The sequence below is a fragment of the Chelon labrosus genome (genome assembly GCF_963514085.1).
Source record: "Chelon labrosus genome assembly, chromosome: 11".
NCBI classification, from domain to species: Eukaryota; Metazoa; Chordata; class Actinopteri; order Mugiliformes; family Mugilidae; genus Chelon; species Chelon labrosus.
In genome coordinates, this window is record NC_140344.1 from 26,298,377 (window position 1) to 26,317,929 (window position 19,553).

Below are 19,553 nucleotides of genomic sequence, written 5' to 3' on the forward strand. Positions count from 1 at the left end.
TGTTGTTGTTTTAATGGGAAAAAATAACATCTTGTCAAGGTAGAAAGGCTGGAATTAGCTGTTTAGCTATCACTAGCAGATATATTCAAACTCATGTTAAATGAATTGTCCCTGAAATAAAATAAACAAATAAATAAGTAAATAATTAGACATCCAAACGTTTCAGTAGTGTTTTGTTGTTGTTTTAATGGGTAAAAATTAACATCTTGTCAAGGTAGAAAGGCTGAAATTAGCTGTTTAGCTAGCACTAGCACATATATTCACACTCATTCTCATATTAAATTAATTGTCCCTGGAATAAAATAAACTAATAAATAAGTAAATGATTAGACATACAAACGTTTCAGTAGTGTTTTGTTGTTGTTTTAATGGGTAAAAATTAACATCTTGTCATGGTAGAAAGGCTGAAATTAGCTGTTTAGCTAGCACTAGCACATATATTAAAACTCATTCTCATGTTAAATGAATTGTCCCTGTGATAAAAATAAACAAACAGATAAATAAATAAGCATGTGTCCAATCATTCTGCTCGTTTATTATTACTATTATTATAAAAAAAGTATTAATTAATTATGTTTGCATGCTAACTGAAAAAACGGCCGTTGAGAGGGCGTCGCGTGACGTCACTGGTCAGCTGACCGGTTTGTTTTGCTCGCTCGAGCTCGTCCTGATAAAAAACACAGAAGAAGGAAGCGACGACATCAAACCGACTCTAAACTCCTGCTCCTCTCTCAGTGTGTGTACATATTTAGTGTATATATATATTTTTTTTTAAAAAAAGAAGACCAAGCCCCGCAGCCACGGACAGTTTTATAAACCGTTTTTAGTTTTTATATTGGGACACAGCCGCTACCTCTTGTTTTCATCTACTTGCCTGGCTGACTTTGACGCAATATGCCTTCAGAAAAAACCTTCAAACAAAGAAGGACGTTCGGTAGGTCCGCCTGCTTTCAGCACCTCTCACTCCGCTTTTCGCCTTCTGTGTCATGTAATAAGCTTTTAATTTTAACCCGAATCGTTCTCTGGGATGTACCAAAGGTAAATCATAGCGTTAATGTGGACATGTCAGGTAGCAGTTTGTTATTATCCCAGAGGAGAGTGTTAAGCGTTCATTTTGTCAAGCTAGTTCTGAACACAGATTTGCTCATTAAAACTTACCCAGGGGACATAAATGTGCCTCTTATACACACATGTTTAGATAGGACAAGGTGGAGCAGAATGGGATGAGGCTATTTGCTGCAGGCCTGTCTCTCTCTCTCTCTCTCTTTCTCCCTCTCCCCCACCTCTCTCCCCCTCTCTCTCTCTTCAGTGTTTACTTGTATCAGAGCAGTGGGAGAAAAACAAAGTGGTGTCGAAATGCAGCTCAGAGACGAGGAGAGCTGCAGGATTGGGGGATGGGACAGTTTGTGGAGGACAGAGATGAATTTGAATGGAAACGGGAAACAAAATAAAATGGTTAACCTGAACATGTGGAGTCAACCTTTGTCTGACGCGTAGGCCACAAGGCCTGATGCAGATGATAGTTTCGGTTACGCTTTCCCATGCAGCCCAGAGAGCTTAAAGACGAGGCCTGTAATGCTTTACTGTCACCCAACAGGATGAGATGACACAAACCTAATTCTGTATAAATTCAGTGAAACTCATATCCTGTCCTTTGCACTGATAAAGTTTAATCTCTTTATAGCCATTGCACGGTGTATACGTCCTGATCTGAAAATGCTGAAGGCGAAAATCCAAAGATGTGGCATCTAAATCTTTTTAGTGTGCGAGCATCGGAATTTGGATGATCTAATTCAGCTACAGTCTTCATGAACAGACCTAAAACCTTTTCATTAATGAAACAGAAAGAGGAGACGGACGTAGAAGTTTCTAGGTTGTGTACATTTGTTTTGGTTTGTTTATTCCTGTAGTTATGTGGAAAAACCGTGAACTGTTTCTGTGACAGAGTACACACTAGATTTTAAACAAAGTCGTAGACATGCTGACTAAAACCCTGGAAAATGTGTTTTCCAGTATGACGAAGAGCTAAGTCATTTACAGTTCACATTACACAATAGGAGCACGTGAAGACGGGCCTGACTAGAGAAATGTCACATGTGCAGTATGATGTTTAAAGTTAAAGTTCTGGATATGGATTGATCCTTTTTACTGACAGCACAACATTTATGTTGTCAGTTTAGAAACAAAAAGTTTGTGTCTATTAGTGGCTGTTTACAGGTTGATGGCGTTCACCAGCTGCTAGTCATGATGATCTCATTAGATAATCTAGAAAACAGAGCTTGTATTTTATCTCTGTGCCACTAGCTTGTGTATACATGATTATCTGGAGTAGATTACATTCTAGCTTGGCCTGTATATCTTAAAATTGCAAAGGAATTTCCAGACGTTGGATGACCTTATGTCAGTGAGTGAATTCCCTATGGCTGACTTTGAGGTCAACAGTTTCCCATTTTTGAAATGTCTTTTTATTTGACTGAAACCTGATGACTCAGAGTCCCTTTGTCACTAGTCCTGGTCATGAGAGACTGACACACTCAGAGCTTCCCTGTTCCTCTCTGAACCTTGCACCATCAGGAAAATAAACAGTTTGCAGCAGCGTGTAATCAGTTGATTCAATTAGGCGTCCTTACCCCTGGGCAAACAGTTTGTCTTCTGAGCAAACATTTTTTTAGTGGCAGGCCACAGGACTGAACGCCAGTAACTCAAAGCATCAGCTGACAGCTGACACAGCCGAGTGATCGCTCGGCTCCAGCAAACAAGCCTCTGCCTTTTAGTTTCATTCCCCCTGATGAAGGTTTGTGATTCAATATCTAAAATTTGAGACGTTTTTTTTTTCCTTTCAAGTTTAAGTTTGATGGAAATCTGACAAGCAGCCTGTGCTGTTGACAGTACAAAGTGCAGCGAGCCCAAGGTGTTATCTGTCGATGTGTATTTAAGGCCACTTTGCTCCAGGTCAAGGAAGAGCAGGTGATCCATCCGATCAGGAGTTTGCCACTGACCTGATCTTTAGTATTATCACAGTGTAGGGAGAACACAGTGATTAAAGACAAGAATTTTAATTGACATTGTGTTAGGAGTTCTAGAAACACCTTCAATCTAAATAATAAAAAAAATCCAAAAATAAAGTTAAAACAAAGGACTTGTTTTCTCAAAGACGTTTCATCCAAGTAGCTTCATTTCTAAGTGACTAGTGGGGAGTTGGGGTTTTATTAGGACCATCTGTTCCTCTTGAAACTTACATGACTAGGGTCTGTTAATGACCCAATACTCACCTGTAATTACAGGGATGTTTTAGCTTTGTTTTCTGGATGTACTAAGACCTGGGTGACTTGGAGAATCTTTACAGACATGTATTTGAAATTTTTGCTGATGAATTATTTCCGATTCGTGCATTCTTAGGCATGTGCTAGACTTTTGTTTTTATATTCCCGTTATATAAATGTGACTGTTACACATCTGTCTGCCTTGCACCCTGATAATGGTATCACATTAACAGATGCATTTAAAATGGAAATTTAAATTCAGTTTAAATGTTTAATCCTCAGGTAAATTAGTGACTTTCATTTACTATAATGAGCAGCTTTGCACATGTTTTACTGTGCATGCTACGCTAGCTGCTAATTCACTGTTTTGTTATCATTTTGAAGTAAATAGAAGTAGTAAAAAAACAAGTGGATCTTAGTATCTGTCCACTAATCACTGTTTAACAACCTTTCCTAGAAGTTTCTGTTCTGCTTGATATTGTTGAATCAGTAATTTCACAGCAGATCTGATTAAAAACTGCAAGTTTCACATTTTTCCACATTATGTAATGAATAGCCCGTGGGACACAAGCTCACAGTCTCCCTCATTTGATAAGCAAATGCATTAACTTAGCCGAGAAACAGGATTTTGGACACACTGTATGGAACTCAGACAGGAGATGCTGTTTGTGTTTCGTCAGCTGACTCCGGTTCACGTCTGCCTGTTTTTGTTTCCCCACAGAACAGCGAGTAGAAGATGTCAGACTGATCCGAGAGCAGCACCCCAACAAGATCCCCGTGAGTAGACGTGAAAAGCTCGAAGCTGCGAGTAAATGTCTGAATGAATGCGTGAGAGCAACGGTGCGCACCCAGGAAGACGAACTTCCTGCAGCAGCAAACGATACCACAGACGCTTCCTGCCTGTGCTCTGTGAAGCTTCTTATTTGAGCGTGGAGCTTTTTATTTTCAATTTCGTTTTTTTAGCCATCTGGTTTAGCTCTTATCTGTTTTGTTTTTTTTCTTCACAAGTTCTTGTGAAAAACGGGTGTGGCTGTTAATGATTAAGCTGCCTGCTGGCACCTAGCAACCGCCATTAAACAAATGCACACCTTGTGTTTCACCTGCTCGCTCTATCATTTAGAGATAGAGTATCACCACAGCTTTCCATCTGCTGCCCCGTGAAAGGCCTCTTCTCGTCTTAAAAGCAACCCAGCGTTGCGCTTCCTGTGTACTCCCCCGGGGCTTATAAACTGCTGTCTCATTGTAAATGTTGAGACCAGAGGCTGATGCGCTGTGTCACTGTAACGCAACTCCATCTAGACAACCACTGAAGGGGGGGAGCAGATGACAGTATGACCTAATATAGCTCTAAGACCAGGCTCGGCTTCTCTGAGCTCTACACCTGCTTTTCATACTGAAGGGAGTAATTTTACATCAAATTAAAAGTCACCGGTATACTGAACAATTCTGATTATCTCATTGCGATAACGTCCTTCTGGGAAATCCGGGTCCTGGCATTTATGTGGGTGTTAATATGTACCACAAACTGAACACTGTTGCAGACCATGTACACCCACACAGTAATGACAAAGGGGCGTTTCTTGCGTCCTGGTACCATGTGTTCCCCCAGATAAGAGAAGCATCTTGCCATCCGCGAGTTGCAAAAGAAAATCCTCTGTTGGTTCACTGCAGGAGCTTTCATCAGTGGACAGGGGTCAGCAAGGACACCCTGACTGGTCTGCAGCTACGCAGCTCCGTGCAAAACAAACCACTGTGTGATCTGACACCTTAACATCAACTTTGGGGCCTGTTCAGACCTCGCTTTAAGATCCGATCCATTAAACATGCGTCTCCAGATCCGATGCAAATAAACCCAGACATCATTTGGGGCGCAGTAAAATACTCTGTCAGCTTATGTCTCTAACGGATCTCCACCGCTGCTCCAGAACCGAGAACAGTGCTGTTTCATGTGTGCGCTTCATGACTTGGGCTTTACACTTTATTTTTTTTATTGATCTCCGCCCTGATGTTAGTTGGAACTCAAGATTATTACTCCAACCCTGGAAGTTCCCATGCGCAACATAATCTCCGGTGATAAAAGACAACGGTATATGAGGAAATACGTAACTTAACCTTAAACATGTGGCTTCTTATACATCAACGTGATCGCAATAATCAATGATTAACAGAGAATTACACCTGTGTCCTCATATTAAATAGTTTAATTTGTCAATTCCTACTTAGATTTATTTATTATTTAGTTAGTTAACATCTACAAGGGCGTAATATTTTAACAGGACCTCATTACTAATGAACAATGAATGAGTGAGGTACAACTTACTGATGCAGGAGCCCCCCCTGTTGACTGTAGGCGGTCTTTAATGTGACTTAAGACACATTGCGTTCACACTAACAAAGGAATACTTGCATGGAGGTGGTCTGAGATGATCAGATCTCTTAAACCCGGTCTCAATGCGTCCTGGGGGTGTTCACACCTCTTTTACATGATTGGATCTTAATGCAAGGTCTGAACAGGCTGTTTGAGAACAAAATGTTCCCCTGCTGCCAGATATGTCCCACACACCGACTGTAAAAAACACATCATCAGTTTTATTAATTTTACCATTAATCATGAGCACGTGGTCATTTTAATTAATTGTTCAGCTTATTATTAAATGAATTTCCCCTCTGGGACTAATAAAGTTATATTGATTCTGATGTTAGAAAATAATGAAAAGTTGTGATGAGATTTCAAATTAAGGTGAACTAAATTGTTTTAGCGCTAATCTGAAACAGGCCAGATCCTAATCAATTAATCCGCTGTTTATTGATATATCTAAATTCCCCTTCACAGTTCATGGTGTCAACAAATGTCTTCTTTCAGTGGATAGCATGTGAAGAAGGCAACAAACGGAAATGTTGTGTTTTTCTGCTGCTTCTATATCACAGATACAGATATATTATTGTCTTCTGATGCCGTCTAAATGATCCAGAGAAAGTCAGCAGCATAACCATTTTGCACTGGCTCAGCAGTAATAGTCAGGACATTATTTAATTCTGTCTAGAACGCATGCATTAACACAGGCAGCTGGGCCAAGCCAAGCAGAGTCGTGAGGATCCTGTGAAGCAGTCGGCATTAGTGGATTAGTGTTACACTGCAGAGAGAGAGAGAGCCCCTTGAGAGCAGCCGCCCCGGAAAGAAAAGTAGGAATAATGATGCATCTGTTTTTTTTTTTTTTTTTAGAAAGTCTTCTCGGGGTTGTAGCGCTGCAGATAGTTCAGTACAATGCGTCAAATCACAACATGAAGTGGGAGTAAACTGTCACGGTGTTAGTCACTTCAAAGTGGTTGTGGTTCCCTGTAGGGTTAGCTAAGAGGGAAGGCTGACACGTTTACACAGACACTAGTATTCTATTAATAATCTGAATTATATGCTTCAAGTAACCGCAACTGATCAGAACTGACTGACTGATCTGATCAGATTGAGAGGGTTGGCGTAAACCTTTAATAATCTGTTTAATGGGAATTTATTAGCTCCTAATTACCATGTTAACACTTGATCTGATAGTGTCCGTCTGGTTAAATCCATTCTTTCCGAGTGTTGAAAACTTGACTCCTTCTCTGTCTTCTTCTGTTCAGTCAGTTCAGTGTTAATAAAGCTGAGATGAATAAATGCTGCTGCAGATTTTATTCTCCACAGCGGCAGAGCCACTTCGTCTAAAAGGTTTTATTCTTACTGATACCTTGGGGCATGTAAACACTCTTTTGGTCTGTTGTTGAAGTTGTAGACATCTCCCGAGGATTAGGGTGTGGCTGACTGTCTTTGTTAGAGAAGGAAATCAACTCGAATGTCAGGCAATCGATATATTTAACTGCCCAGCTGCATTCTACCGCAGTGCCCTTCAGACTATCTGATGTGCAGTTTGTTGGTCAGAGCGTTAATGTTTAAGTGCATCTTCATTTACACCGTTTTACTTATAATTTAATGTCTCTGCGAATAAAAAGATTCCACGTTCATAAGTAAAGAAAATCAGTCCTGCTCTAATGAACATGGATTCACAGAGCCTGAGAGGCAGACGGACGCGTTCTGTTTTTAACCCACACCATCTGACACGTGCGACTGATTCCGGACGATGGGCTCGGACGAGGCCAAAAACTCCGCGGGAAATCAACCAGCTGGAAAAATAAAAGAGAAGGAACTGGTCACTGAAGACGATGCGTTTGTCTCCTGCAGGTGATCATCGAGAGATATAAGGGAGAGAAGCAGCTGCCCATCCTGGACAAGACCAAGTTCCTGGTGCCGGACCACGTCAACATGAGTGAACTCATCAAGATTATCAGGTAGACCTGAACTCTACCCCTCCATAGTTTTACTTTAACTTCCTCCCCTCCCTCCTTTCCTCTCGTCCATTCCTGCTCCTCCTTATACTTTAGTAAAGTCACCTATTCTCTTCTTTTCACCTTCCCCAACTCTTCTTTCGTCTCCTTTTCTGTTTTTTTCTCAATCTTCTCTTTCCATTTCATGTCCTGCCTCTTCACTACTTACTGTATATTTCCACTCTTTTTCCTTTTCTTCTTTCTTTCATGTCCCACGTCTTTTTTCCTCTTGTCCTTTCATTCCCTCTCCTCTGTTCCCTCCTTTTCATTTCTTCTCCCCCCTTTTTCGATCTCCTCTTGCTCTCTTCTTCCTCAAATTTTCTTCTATTAATCCTATTCCCTTTTTCCATTTTCACCTTCTTCTTTCTCTCCCAGTTATTTAATGCTTTCCCTGTTTTTCCATTCCTTTCATTTTTCCTTTCCTCTTATCCATTTTCGCCTCTTAAACTTTTAAACGTTTTAAATTCCTTTGTCTCCTTATTCCTTTTCATAGATTTTTCTCATTTGTCGTCTTCCCTTCCAGCTCCTCCCCTCTATATTCATTTTCTTCCCTCTTTTCTCACTTTGCTTTTTCCTCCCCTCTTCCTTATTCATCTTCCTCTCTCATTGTTTGCTCTCACCTATCGTCGTATTCTTTCTCCTCTTTTTCCAGTTTTCCGTCCCTCTTCTCTTCCACCACCTCCACTCACCCGTCGTGTCTTTCTTTCCCCACCAGGAGGCGCCTCCAGCTGAACTCCAACCAGGCCTTCTTCCTGCTCGTCAACGGCCACAGCATGGTGTCGGTGTCGGCGGCCATCTCTGAGGTGTACGAGCGGGAGCGGGACCAAGATGGCTTCCTCTACATGGTGTACGCCTCCCAGGAGACCTTCGGCACGGCCATGGCCACAGCCGCCCAGTGAACAGCCTTCCTTCGTCGTCGTCGTCTTCTACCGTTTGGACCGGCCATTGGACAATTGTAGTTTAATTTTTTTATTTTTTTTTGCCTACCCCTCCGTGTTCCTTGCCACACACACACACATTTAGTCTTGACTGTAAGAACTAAAACACAAACAGCTAAATCTAAACACAGCATTTGATCTATTCTCCGCTCCGATTGGTTCAGATAGACTGTTTGTGTTCGATGACTCAGGCCAATAGAGTCCAGTTTAGTGTGTGTCTCCTGTCATGTACATGTTGACGACAGTTATTTTCGTTGTTGTGGTCTCCTAGGCTGTACTTGCGTTGTAATGTGTATATATACACTTTTCAGGTAGTGATGTTACATAAGGGTGGCGCGGCTCCACCACTGTTCAATCTAGATATATATAAATATATATACATTAGACTATGAACAAAGCCAGCCTTAGTATTAAGGTTTCTGGAGACGAGGGCACTAGAGAGGTTCTGTTTTTAAAGGAGGTTTTTATTGCAGTTAAATAAGGTAAAGCTTAGGGATTTCTTTTGCCAGAGAAATTTTAAAATTAAGTAGAGAAGATTGTTAACCAGTGTGTCTCGTCACATTCCCTCTATGGTCCTTCTTTGGTGTTTTTAAATCCCTCCCTGCCTTGTAGCCTGAAGCATCTTCACTGTAAAATATAAAGATGTTAGAAAACTGCTTTTGCTATTGAAAGAGATGATTGTAGTTCGCGGGAAAAAAAAAAAAAAAAGAGATAAAAAAATGCCTTGGTGTACAGATAATATTCACTATAAAAGGGGGTTCCTATTAGAGTGTTACCAAGTTGATTTTGGACGCACTACAAGGAGCATTGTTTGATTGCATGTGTGAATGGAGGATGATCCTGTAACTGCTGATGAGAGGAAGGCAAAAAAAAAAGTAAAGGGTAAAAGACGGGCAGGTTGACGAGCATCGTGTCTGACTGTCCGTCGTTTCCCTTTGGCCCACGGGGCTGATTTCCCAGAGCTGCCACTGTTGTTCAAGTTTCCTTTCACTGAAACGCAACAACCGCTGTGTCACTGTGGGGAATTACACCTGCCCAGTGGGTTCTTAAGGGACTGCACTCTAGAATATCTCATCCATAGATGGTTGTTTACTCTTTCTGTGCTGTCGCGCTTCTTCTCCTCCTCCTCGACGTCATCTTAACAGATCCAACTTTAGCTGCTTTGTATTGCAGTATTTTATTTCTCTTTTTATTGAACGTGGTTATTACTTTGCACAACACGTCTTGACCCTACGCTGTCTGCAATATGTAAAGGTGACTCTTTTTTTTTTTTCCTGACTTAGTGAAAGCCACCGTGTGTTTGTTACAGAGGGGTGGAGCATTTGTTTCAGCGCTGTCTTTCCCGCCTGCTCCTCCGTTTCACACACATCCACATACAGCAATATCTCACGGCCTCCTTTATGTATTTATGTTGGTATTTTGTAAACAATAAAAGGAGAAAACATTACCGGCTTCCTGTGTTTTTTTTGTTTTTTTTTTGCAATAAAAATGCAATCTTGTGTTGCTCAGACCAATTCACAGACCACCTGCAGAACAAATTGTTATTCTGAGGGCTCTGGTAATCAGAGAGTGAATCACCTCAACTAAAGCATTTACACAAGTGACTCAATGAAGACAAGACTGACCTCAAGAGGAAGTGGCAGCTAAATAAACGACATAATTACTTGAAGGAGGACGCCACAGCCGACATATTATTGTATTTTAAGGGGAAGTATCCGGTGGTAATTGCTGAGGCAAGGACGGACACATTTTTATTCCAAATTACACCCAAATTGCAGTAATCTGTTGTGTTGAGACATGTCTGTGCCTTTCCGTTTGTGCTACACAAAATCAGCCACAACATTATGACCACCTGCCTAATGCCATGCCCCTTCTGCTGCCAAAACATCTGGTAATAAAGCATTACCAGCAGAGTCCTGTAGGTTGCGAGGTGGGGCCTGTATGGACCGGACACAAATCACAGCTCAAGTGGATTGAGATCTAGGGAATTTGTCGAATCATTTATTTTTTTAATTTATGGTGTGGAATAGCAGTTTTGAAGATGCTCTGATCCCTGCATCACATTAAATTATAGCCTAAGTAAAAATATTAGCATCAGCATTGTTGATTAGTCGCGGATAACTTAATTTATTAATTTCAATTGTCTGGCATATTTTACTACAGATGATTTTGGCATCAGTTGAAAATATAGCCACTCTGACCATATAGGGTGTAATAAAAGCTAAATTGCTCTAGCTGCTTGCTAACTCACTTCCGCCTTCGGTGGCTAATGCTAGCTAGCTAGCTAATTTGGCTGCTTAGTTTGTGTTCTTTCAGCAGCTACAAATAAAAGAGATAAACTGACTTTAAATAAGACTATAAATTACATATATAAATAATCTCCACACACGGTATTTGTTAAAGATCCACTCACCTGCATTGGCGCTGAACGGAGGTTCCGCTAGCTTCTCTTGGCTCCGCAAATGCTTGTTTACATTGAAAGGTCAAAGGTTAATCGATTCTACCCGCTGATTGGTTGCAAGAAAAGCGACGTGATTGGCTGATACACTTCTAGTTCCTTTACCGCAAAAAAGAGGGTGAACTTGATTTGAACATAAATATTAACAAATTTGACTTTAATTTGTCAAATATATATATATATATATTTTTTTTTTATTATTATTATTTTTTTAAATCGTGTATAAATACAAATTATACAAATGAACTCGCAATTCAGGGACATTTTAAATTTTCATTTTTTTTTTTTTCACTCCCACTGGTAACTGCAATTAATTTTTAAAACCTGCTTCAAAATTTGTGAAAATTTTGATGTATTAATCAAGGTTTTATTATTATTATTATTATTTTCATATACTTATATACCACATTGTACCAAGTCCAGATTCAAAACCACTACATACATCATCCTAGAGAGGCTAAAAAAATATTTGAAACAACTGTGAGATAAATTAAAGGATTTTCTTATTTTAAAGGCCCTGAAAAAAACCCATATTTCTATTTTCCTTACATTGAAGTATAAGTTATGTGATCTATATGCAGTGGAAATGTGCTGATCGCTCAATGACAGTTGGAGCCCCCACCTGACACAACTCTGCACACTCAATCGGGCAACGAGGGTCTTAATTCTGCATAAATTAATTTGTGTTTTTTTTAAGTACATAACTTGAAATGGTTGCCAGTACACTTTGACTCAATAATCAAACCGTGGGCACAATGTGTTGAAAAGCAGAATCCGAAAATATTTTAATAGTTACTTTTTTTTTTTTTTTTTTAACTTTCCATCAAATTTTAGACAAAACTTTTAAAACACAGACAAATATAAAAGTGATTATAAACCGTGTTCAAACACCTGCACAAAAATATTTTTCGAAAGCGCTTTTAACCGGAAACGAAGCAACATGCAGGCTGGAGCATGAGTGCAAGCTTAGAAGTAAAACCTACAAAAGTGGAACGCTGTGTCCAAACAATGTCCAAAGAGGCTGTTCTTTGGCACGAACTATAAAAATAATGAAATAAAGTTTCTGGAAATTTTCTTCTTTTATGTAACTACAGAAAAAAAAAGGAGTTTATGTGATCATGTCCATTGAGGCAGTTGAACTTTAAATTCATATTCAGCTCAGTAACTGAATACCTGCTTGAATTTCAGCCCCACACACAAAACCCCAAATAACAATAAAACAAAAAAAGTACAATGTTTTTGACTTGTTTCAAACAACAGACAGACGTTGTTAGATGCATGACTCAGTATTTACCGTTTTAAATAAACATCCCACGACCCTGTGCTGTTCCCTCCAGGGGGACATATTCAGTTTCATCTGAAGGACCAGCTGTCCTCGTGTCTCGTCAGCTCCGGGTCCTGCCCAGCAACTCACGCCACAGTCTGAGACTCGAACACACGCTCGGAAACACTTCCTGTTCCTGCGACGCTCGACTTGCTTTTGCATAAAGATTGTACGCTCACAAAAAAAATATATATATATATATATGAGGCAGCTCCATTTAAAGATTGGAACAAACAGCCAGTAAAAAAAAAAAAAAGAAAATAAAGACCACTGATACCGAACGGAGAGAAAACCGCAGACAGGGACACTTTTTAAATTTTAACCGTCTGCAAAATATTTCAAGGAACACTATTTGGCACAGAAAGGCACTTTGCTCCCAGGTTGGCTCAGAGGTAGAAAGGCTGCAGATCACTCAGACTTGATAGACATAAGGCACTGGATTTATATTAATTAGACTAGTAGAAATGCTGCTGAAGAATGCAGCCTTATTTATTTTTTATTTTTTTACAAAAGAGAAAAGGAAACAGGTGCACGCTTGCAGCTCCTTTGCAAAAAAAGGTGGTCGTGAACTTGGGTATTGAGGAGCTATCCAATGCTTTTTAAGAAACCTAATTGCAACCAACAGGATGAACAGTTTAAAAAGTGAGTTAATTAACCTCTTTTGATTGAAAATGCATAAATTAAAGTGGACTCTTTTTGAGCGACAGCCAACCTAGAAGAGCAACGAGCCAAAACCTGATCACACAACACACAGGAGAAGTGTTCACTGTTGCTCTATGAAACATTTAACACCAAAGAAATCAACTTTGACCAACCAAACCTGAATATGCAGTAAATCTAAAGCCTCCAGTCTGTGTCTCAGTATGTGTATAACTTGTCCAAGTTGATTATTTGGCCGCCTGGAGTGCTCTGCCTTTGGTTTTTGAACATCTAGAAGACTAGAAGCTGCTTTTGAGACTCGTACAACACCGAAGGTAATCTGAGTGATTGTCTGTAGTGTCGAGATTTTATAAAAGTCCAGCTCTCCAGAGATGAGACTTAATCTCCGTCCTCCTCTCATCTCCGTTGTAAAAAGAATTAAAAGGACACGAGGTGCCTGAGCTTTCAAATCATCAGCCTTTGAAGAGAACCTCAGACGACTCCTCGTCTGCTTTTTTTTTTTTTTTTTTTTTTTTAGGAGCTGCCGCCTGCCGCCTTCAGCTGAGACATGAAGTACACTTGCGTCAGGAGCATAACCGTTAAAATCCACCGCTGTTTCCACGGGTCAGTCCCCCAAGTCCTTGCTGTCGGAGCGAGGAGTGTACTTCAGCCGAAATGTCCCTGAGGAGGAAATGAAGAGGAACACAGTTGTTACATATGTCTGAATCTGCAGAGCAACAGGAGATCTAATATTAAATAAATTAAACTGGGATGATAATAATGTACCATTTATATATTTGTTTATTTTTTTGTTCTGTGATTAAGACCCTTGGTCCGACCTGTGGTTTTAATGACCTGTCTGCAGTGCTTACAAATTAAATAAGGGGAGACATGATTTATTTTGGCAACATATCTGAACTAGATGTGTCTGAAAACTGCAGAAGATTCATTTACAGACAGAATTTATAGAAAATGTAATCATTTCTGAGTATGAATCTGTTAAATTGTTGTATTTGTAGATGTTTTTAAAACGTGGCGGCTCCAGACTCCACGCTCACCCTGCTGTGCCGAGTCCATGGACGGCTGTTTGCAGTCCTCCGCTCTGTGTCCATTGGCACCGCAGTTGTAACACGACAGGTTCCCCGCCGCCCGCTTCTGGCCTCCATTTCCCATCATGCCGTGCGGCTGGTAGAAGCTAAAGCTCTGCTGCTGCTGCTGCTGCTGGTCGTGTGACACGGGGCTGTGGCGGTAGAGGGGCGGCGGAACCATCATCGGGTAGGAGAAGGGCGCCGCTCCGGAGCCGGCGGCGCTGGACGAGGCTATCAGGGGGCTGAGGTGGAGCACGGGACCCAGGGTGAAGAGGGAGGGCCCGGCCGAGAAGGGCTGCAGGTAGCCGGCTGCGGCGTATCCAGGCAACGCCCCGTAGGCGCCGCAGTTCCCCCGGCAACCGCAGGAGCTGCAAACACACACTGAACCTGAACTTTGATCCAACGTGGAGGCGGAGGGTGGGGACGGGGAGGGGCTGGACGTAGGCTGGGCCGGGTAGTAGGTGTTGCCGGGGACCGCGGCCACGGGAACGGAGCTTGGCGTCGCCATGGAAACATAGCCGCCTCCGCCACTGGACTGGGAGCCAGACTTTGAGGAGGTGCAGGAAGAGGAGGAGGAGGAGGACAAAGAAGAGAAGGATGAGGAAGAGGAGGTGGGAGTGGGGGAGAAGTATCCAGAGGGAGAGGACGAGAGGTGGAAGTGGAGCGGGGGGTGGGAGACGTGGTGGAGGCTGTTGGAGGTGGAGGTCAGAGCAGAGCTGGTTTCCACCATCAGACCTCCCGCCAGGCCTCGACACACCACCGAGTCCTGGAGCCCGGGGGAGCCGTCCACGTTGAGACTGGGCAGCAGGTTCTCCAGCCTCACCCCCACCCCGACACCGAGCCCCGAGCCGAAGCCCGCTCCGGCTGCAGGGAGACCCAGGCCCAGCGGCTTAGTCCGGTCCTCGGTGCACAGCGGAGGGGGGCGGGGCTTACGCGGGGAGGTGAGTATGCGTGCTGGGTTTGAGACGGGGGAGAGCAGGGTCTGCGGGTAACTGGCCTGCGGGTGGTAGGGAGACTGAGGGAGGGCGAAGGGGAGGTGAGAGGAGGGAGGGTGAGGAGGAGGAGGAGGAGGAGGAGCTGGATCGGTTTGGACGGGTAGGACCTGGGCTGTGGGGCGGCTGGAGCCTGTTGGGCAGCTGGAGCTCAGGATGAAGAGGCAGGAGCGGTCCTTGTCTCCTCCTCCTCCACCTCCTCCTGCTGCTGCTGCATCTGGAGCCGACACACCTGAAGCACAGACACAAAAAGAAGAGCTTTACTACTTCATTTTAACATGAGATCATTGCTTCCACAGAAATCCAGAGGATGTAATGCTTGCATGCATGTGCGTTTTGACCAGAGGGAAAGTTTCAAATTCCCATTCACTTATTCAAAATTAAGGCAAGGAAATCACGTCTCCAGTATTTCGGTCATCCCGTTAAAAAAACCTACGCCTGTGAATGTCCCTGGTTCTGTCGAAGGTGGTGTCACAGCAGTGCGGCGTCCGAGGGGAGCAGGGGGAGCTGGAGTACCCCGAGGACGAGCTGCTGTCCGTGGACACCGGGTGGTGGTGCAGCACGGCGTCAACTTCCACCCGCAGCTCTCCTGCAAAACATTTAATTCACGTGAAATCCAGCCGGCTGGGCTCTCCTACGGCTGAAACGTCTGCTCAGGATCAGGTTTCATTTTTTTAGAAAGATGCAAAACACTGATTGATAAGGAGAGCTGGCTCTGTGGTAGAGGGAGAGCCGGAGTCCCTGACATGTGTGGCAGAGGCAAGGACTCCGAACCAACTCAGATCCATCATGAACAACGTCCACCGCCCTCTACACTGCAACATAAGCAACCAGAGAAACACATTCATGGCTCTACAACGCCTCCCTGTGAAAACTGGACTGTGGACACCAAATCCTGACATATATAATACAGGATTGGATGGATCATCCCACAGATACTTGATCAGTTTGGGATCTAGTGAATTTGGAGGCCAGGTCAACACCTTGTGCTGTTCTTCGTGTTTTTTTAGTTGTTCCTGAAGCGTTTTTGTGTGTGTGTCTGTGTCAGGCTGCATCCTGCTGGGGATGGCTGCTGCCATCAAGGAGTGTCATTGCTATGGGGTGGGGGTGCCTGGTCTGGTCTAGGTGGGTGCTACATGTCTAAGTAACATCCACACCAATGAATGAGAGGTCCAGAAGTTTCCAAGCAGCTCAACGAGTTGTCACAAGATACTCAATGTTATTCACTTCTCCTGTCAGTGGTCATAATGTTGTGGCTGATCTGTGAATATTCTCATATACTGTGTATATATTTTTATTTTTATTCTCTACCTGTCTATCTATCTTCTGGATCAGGGTCTTTTATTCTAATATTTCTTATATCTAAATAAAGCAGACGTTTTTATGTTACCTGCAGAGGAGGTGGGGTGAGCCGGGGGTCCCATGTGACTGGAAGGCGTCACCCTGGCGATGCCGCTGCAGGGCCTCTTCTCCATCTTCATCTCCCTGCTGGGGACACACAAACACGCTGGTCAGAAACCCACCGCCTGCAGCGAGGAGTAGCTCAACACATATGTCTGATGCACATTGTGATTTATTTTGTTCTGTGCGTCTCAGAATTATTATTTCATTTTTGCATGAATACATCCCAGACCTTTGCGACCAGTTCTTTTCTGTGTGGATGGAACAAATCTTTCTTCCGCACGAGGAGTTTTGCGAGAGATGTTCTGCAACTTTCTTGCAGCAAACTGAAATTGAAGGGCTTCATAGAGTGTGTGTACTTTTTGTATTGAAGCAGCTTATACCGTTAACGACCACCAGGGGGAGACATTGTCCACCGAGCCAGTTCATCAAGGTCCCAGCTGCTCATCTACAAACACATGTGTCGCTCTGGAAAACCTCTGCAGGAACTTTCCACTTTCTGTGTCTGTGTTTGAACACATGTTATTATCACCTGCCTGCCTAATGGAAACCTGTTGATCCCGGGAATGGAAACATCACCGAGAGATAACAAGAGCAGTCGCCTGTGAGGTATCCAGGTGTGTGCATGTGTGCGTGTGTGCGACTAAGAGATTCAGAGCATGCAGGCCTTTTTTCCCTTCACGTCCATGTTTTTGTGTTTTTGCACGAGTTTCTTGTGTTTAAGTACATCTTATCTCTCCGGCCCGCGTTCGGCTGGTTAACCATTGACGCCGTGTGCACCGTTAGTGGAGGGTATTTACTGCAGAAATCAGCAGCCAATCTGTCTGTCTGTCAATTGTTAATAGGGCGAAGCATCGGCCACATGCAACTGATTTTAAAGTCGCTTTTAGAATGAAATTCCAAAGAGGATTTTTTTTTTATTATTATAGGAATTCATGAACTTCCTGAAGATGAAACACCCATAATTTCAGCCTTGCATCGCATCCTCTCTCTGAAGTGCAACCCCAGAATTGCAGCGTGGAAAGCAGGAAACAAATATCAGGGTGTAACTTATCTGCAAGTCAAGATCAGAGAGTGTGCAGAGACAGGTTTGTAAGCTCTGAAAGTAATTTTCTGCCGTCTGTTCGAAATCTGCTCTCCTGATGTTCCCCAGATGTTCTGGCAGTGGCAGAGCGCTGCTTATTCAACCTGTCGTCAAGGGTCTGCTCAGGGCCCACAGTGAGTCAATAATGTTAGAGGAATTAAATTAGCGTTATCGGCGGCTTACTCTGCTGACTTCTGTAGCTCTAGCTGGGTCTTGAGTTTCTTCTTTGCTCCTTGCGTCAGGTCGTACTTGTTCAGGTCCTCCTCCGTCAGCGCTAGAAACTGAACGTTGTGTAAGGAAATAGATTATTTTAGGAAAAAGTAAAGAATAAAACTTGTAGGAAACAGAATCTGAAGCTGCACTCACTTCCTCCATGGTGAGCTGTTTGAAGACTGGGTAATACTTGTGCAGCCGAAGCCTGCGCAGCCAGTCCAGGATGCCGTTCTGCTCCGGAGCGCTGGCCTGAGACTGGGACGGCGGCTGAGGGTGAGACTGGGAACGGGACTGGGAATGCGAGTGGGACGTCGGCTGGGAGTGGGACTGGTGCTGCGTACTGGGGAGGCCGCCGGTCTGCGGGTGAAGGTGGTGCTGATGGTACGAGTGAGGCTGACCGTGCTGGGGGTGAGGCTGGGAGGAGGCGTCGCCGCCGCCGATGGCCGCGGGGCCCCGCATGGGCATGCCTGGGATCGGGGGAGGGAGGGAGGAAAGCTGAGGGGAGTGCTGCGGAGGAGGAATGGAGGGAGGAAGAGGAGGAGGAGGAAGAGGAGGAGGGAGGGAGGAGAGGTGAGGAGTGGAGCGGGTCAAGACGGAGCCGTGGGTGCTGACGACGGGCTGGACGCTGGCTACTCGGTACACCGCCCTGACAGAAGAGGACACAAACCTTTCAGAAATCATAGTAACAACTTAATCTGAACAAAACAGAATAAAATATAATTTTATTAAAACACATTGAAATAAAATGTTTAAAATGCGTTTTTTATTATTTAAAGAGAAACAGAGCTGCCTGAGTCAGGGGTCTCCAAAAGATCAGTTTGACCAGGAACTGAGCTCAGCAGGAGGATCTGAGGCTACATTCATGCTCACATAGCTTAAACCTGTCGGAGATACACCAATCAGCCACAACATTAAAACCACTGACAGGAGAAGTGAATAACATTGACCATCTTGTGACAGTTCAGTGTTCTGCTGGGAAACTTTTGGATGTTACTTAGACATGTAGCACCCACCTAGACCAGACCAGGCACCCCCACCCCATAGCAATGACACTCCTTGATGGCAGCAGACATCCCCAGCAGGATGCAGCCTGACACAGGCAAAAAAAACATGAAGAACAGCACAAGGTGTCGACCTGGCCTCCAAATTCACTAGATCCCAAACTGATCAAGTATCTGTGGGATGATCCACAGAGGCCCCTCCCCTCAAAGGCCCCCCACTAACAACATTGTGTTGCCAGACACCACAGGACACCCTCAGAAGGACCATGTCCATTCTCTGATGAGTCACAACTGTTTTGGAGGCAACAAGGGAGACCTACACAATATTAGGAAGGTGGTCATAATGTTATGCCTGATCGGTGTATAATGAGTAACCAACCACAAACCTGAATAAAAAGTTATCAATCTGAAAACTTTCAGAGAACCAGATGCTTTATATCAGCAATGTGCTTATTCTTTATTGGATTTAGTGAGAAGTGTTGCTGCAGCTTTTAGGATCAGTGAGGTGTTTCTGACCAATACGAGGACTATAGGAAGTTAAATTTTTGTGAAATATTGCAAAGGTGCAAGGAGCAGACGGATGTTAAATAACATCCGGATTCTTACACCTAATTACTAAAACTCAGAGAGGAGCAATCATCTTACCTGCTGGCTCCTTTGTGCTGCACCACACAGCTGGGATCTGTGCGACAAAGTGAAAAAAAAAACATCATCATCATTCATCATTATCACCAAAAAGTTTCAACGTGCAGCGGAATAATAATGCAGAACAGTGGTGCTCATCACTGCTGAGCTA

At 43.4% G+C, this 19,553-nt stretch overlaps 2 protein-coding genes across 2 annotated transcripts in view; one reads left to right on the forward strand and one right to left on the reverse strand.

The window, feature by feature from the left end:
* The first annotated feature begins 597 nt into the window (after positions 1–597).
* On the forward strand, positions 598–10,004 carry map1lc3b (microtubule-associated protein 1 light chain 3 beta). Its single transcript, XM_084554593.1, has 4 exons — positions 598–934; positions 3,985–4,040; positions 7,477–7,583; positions 8,335–10,004. Exons 1-4 carry the CDS (start codon positions 895–897, stop codon positions 8,516–8,518), a joined length of 387 nt encoding a protein of 128 aa, XP_084410719.1. The 5' UTR covers positions 598–894; the 3' UTR covers positions 8,519–10,004.
* Positions 10,005–11,419: 1,415 nt separating this feature from the next.
* Positions 11,420–19,553, reverse strand: part of zcchc14 (zinc finger, CCHC domain containing 14) — a 36,478-nt gene continuing 28,344 nt past the window's right edge. The window contains exons 8-14 of the mRNA XM_084554721.1: positions 19,403–19,439; positions 17,910–18,402; positions 17,727–17,824; positions 16,449–16,546; positions 15,495–15,647; positions 14,037–15,290; positions 11,420–13,659 (exon numbers count right to left, since the gene is read on the reverse strand). Coding sequence (XP_084410847.1) covers positions 13,604–13,659; positions 14,037–15,290; positions 15,495–15,647; positions 16,449–16,546; positions 17,727–17,824; positions 17,910–18,402; positions 19,403–19,439 — 2,189 coding nt within the window. The 3' untranslated portion in view covers positions 11,420–13,603. The remainder of the gene's footprint in view (positions 13,660–14,036; positions 15,291–15,494; positions 15,648–16,448; positions 16,547–17,726; positions 17,825–17,909; positions 18,403–19,402; positions 19,440–19,553) is intronic.

Excerpts from the sequence above, each read along its gene's own strand:
- map1lc3b (XM_084554593.1), top strand. The coding sequence starts at position 895 with ATGCCTTCAGAAAAAACCTTCAAACAAAGAAGGACGTTCG. Across the intron at positions 935-3,984 it reads CAAACAAAGAAGGACGTTCG|AACAGCGAGTAGAAGATGTC; the intron begins GTAGGTCCGCCT and ends GTTTCCCCACAG. Across the intron at positions 7,584-8,334 it reads GAACTCATCAAGATTATCAG|GAGGCGCCTCCAGCTGAACT; the intron begins GTAGACCTGAAC and ends TTTCCCCACCAG.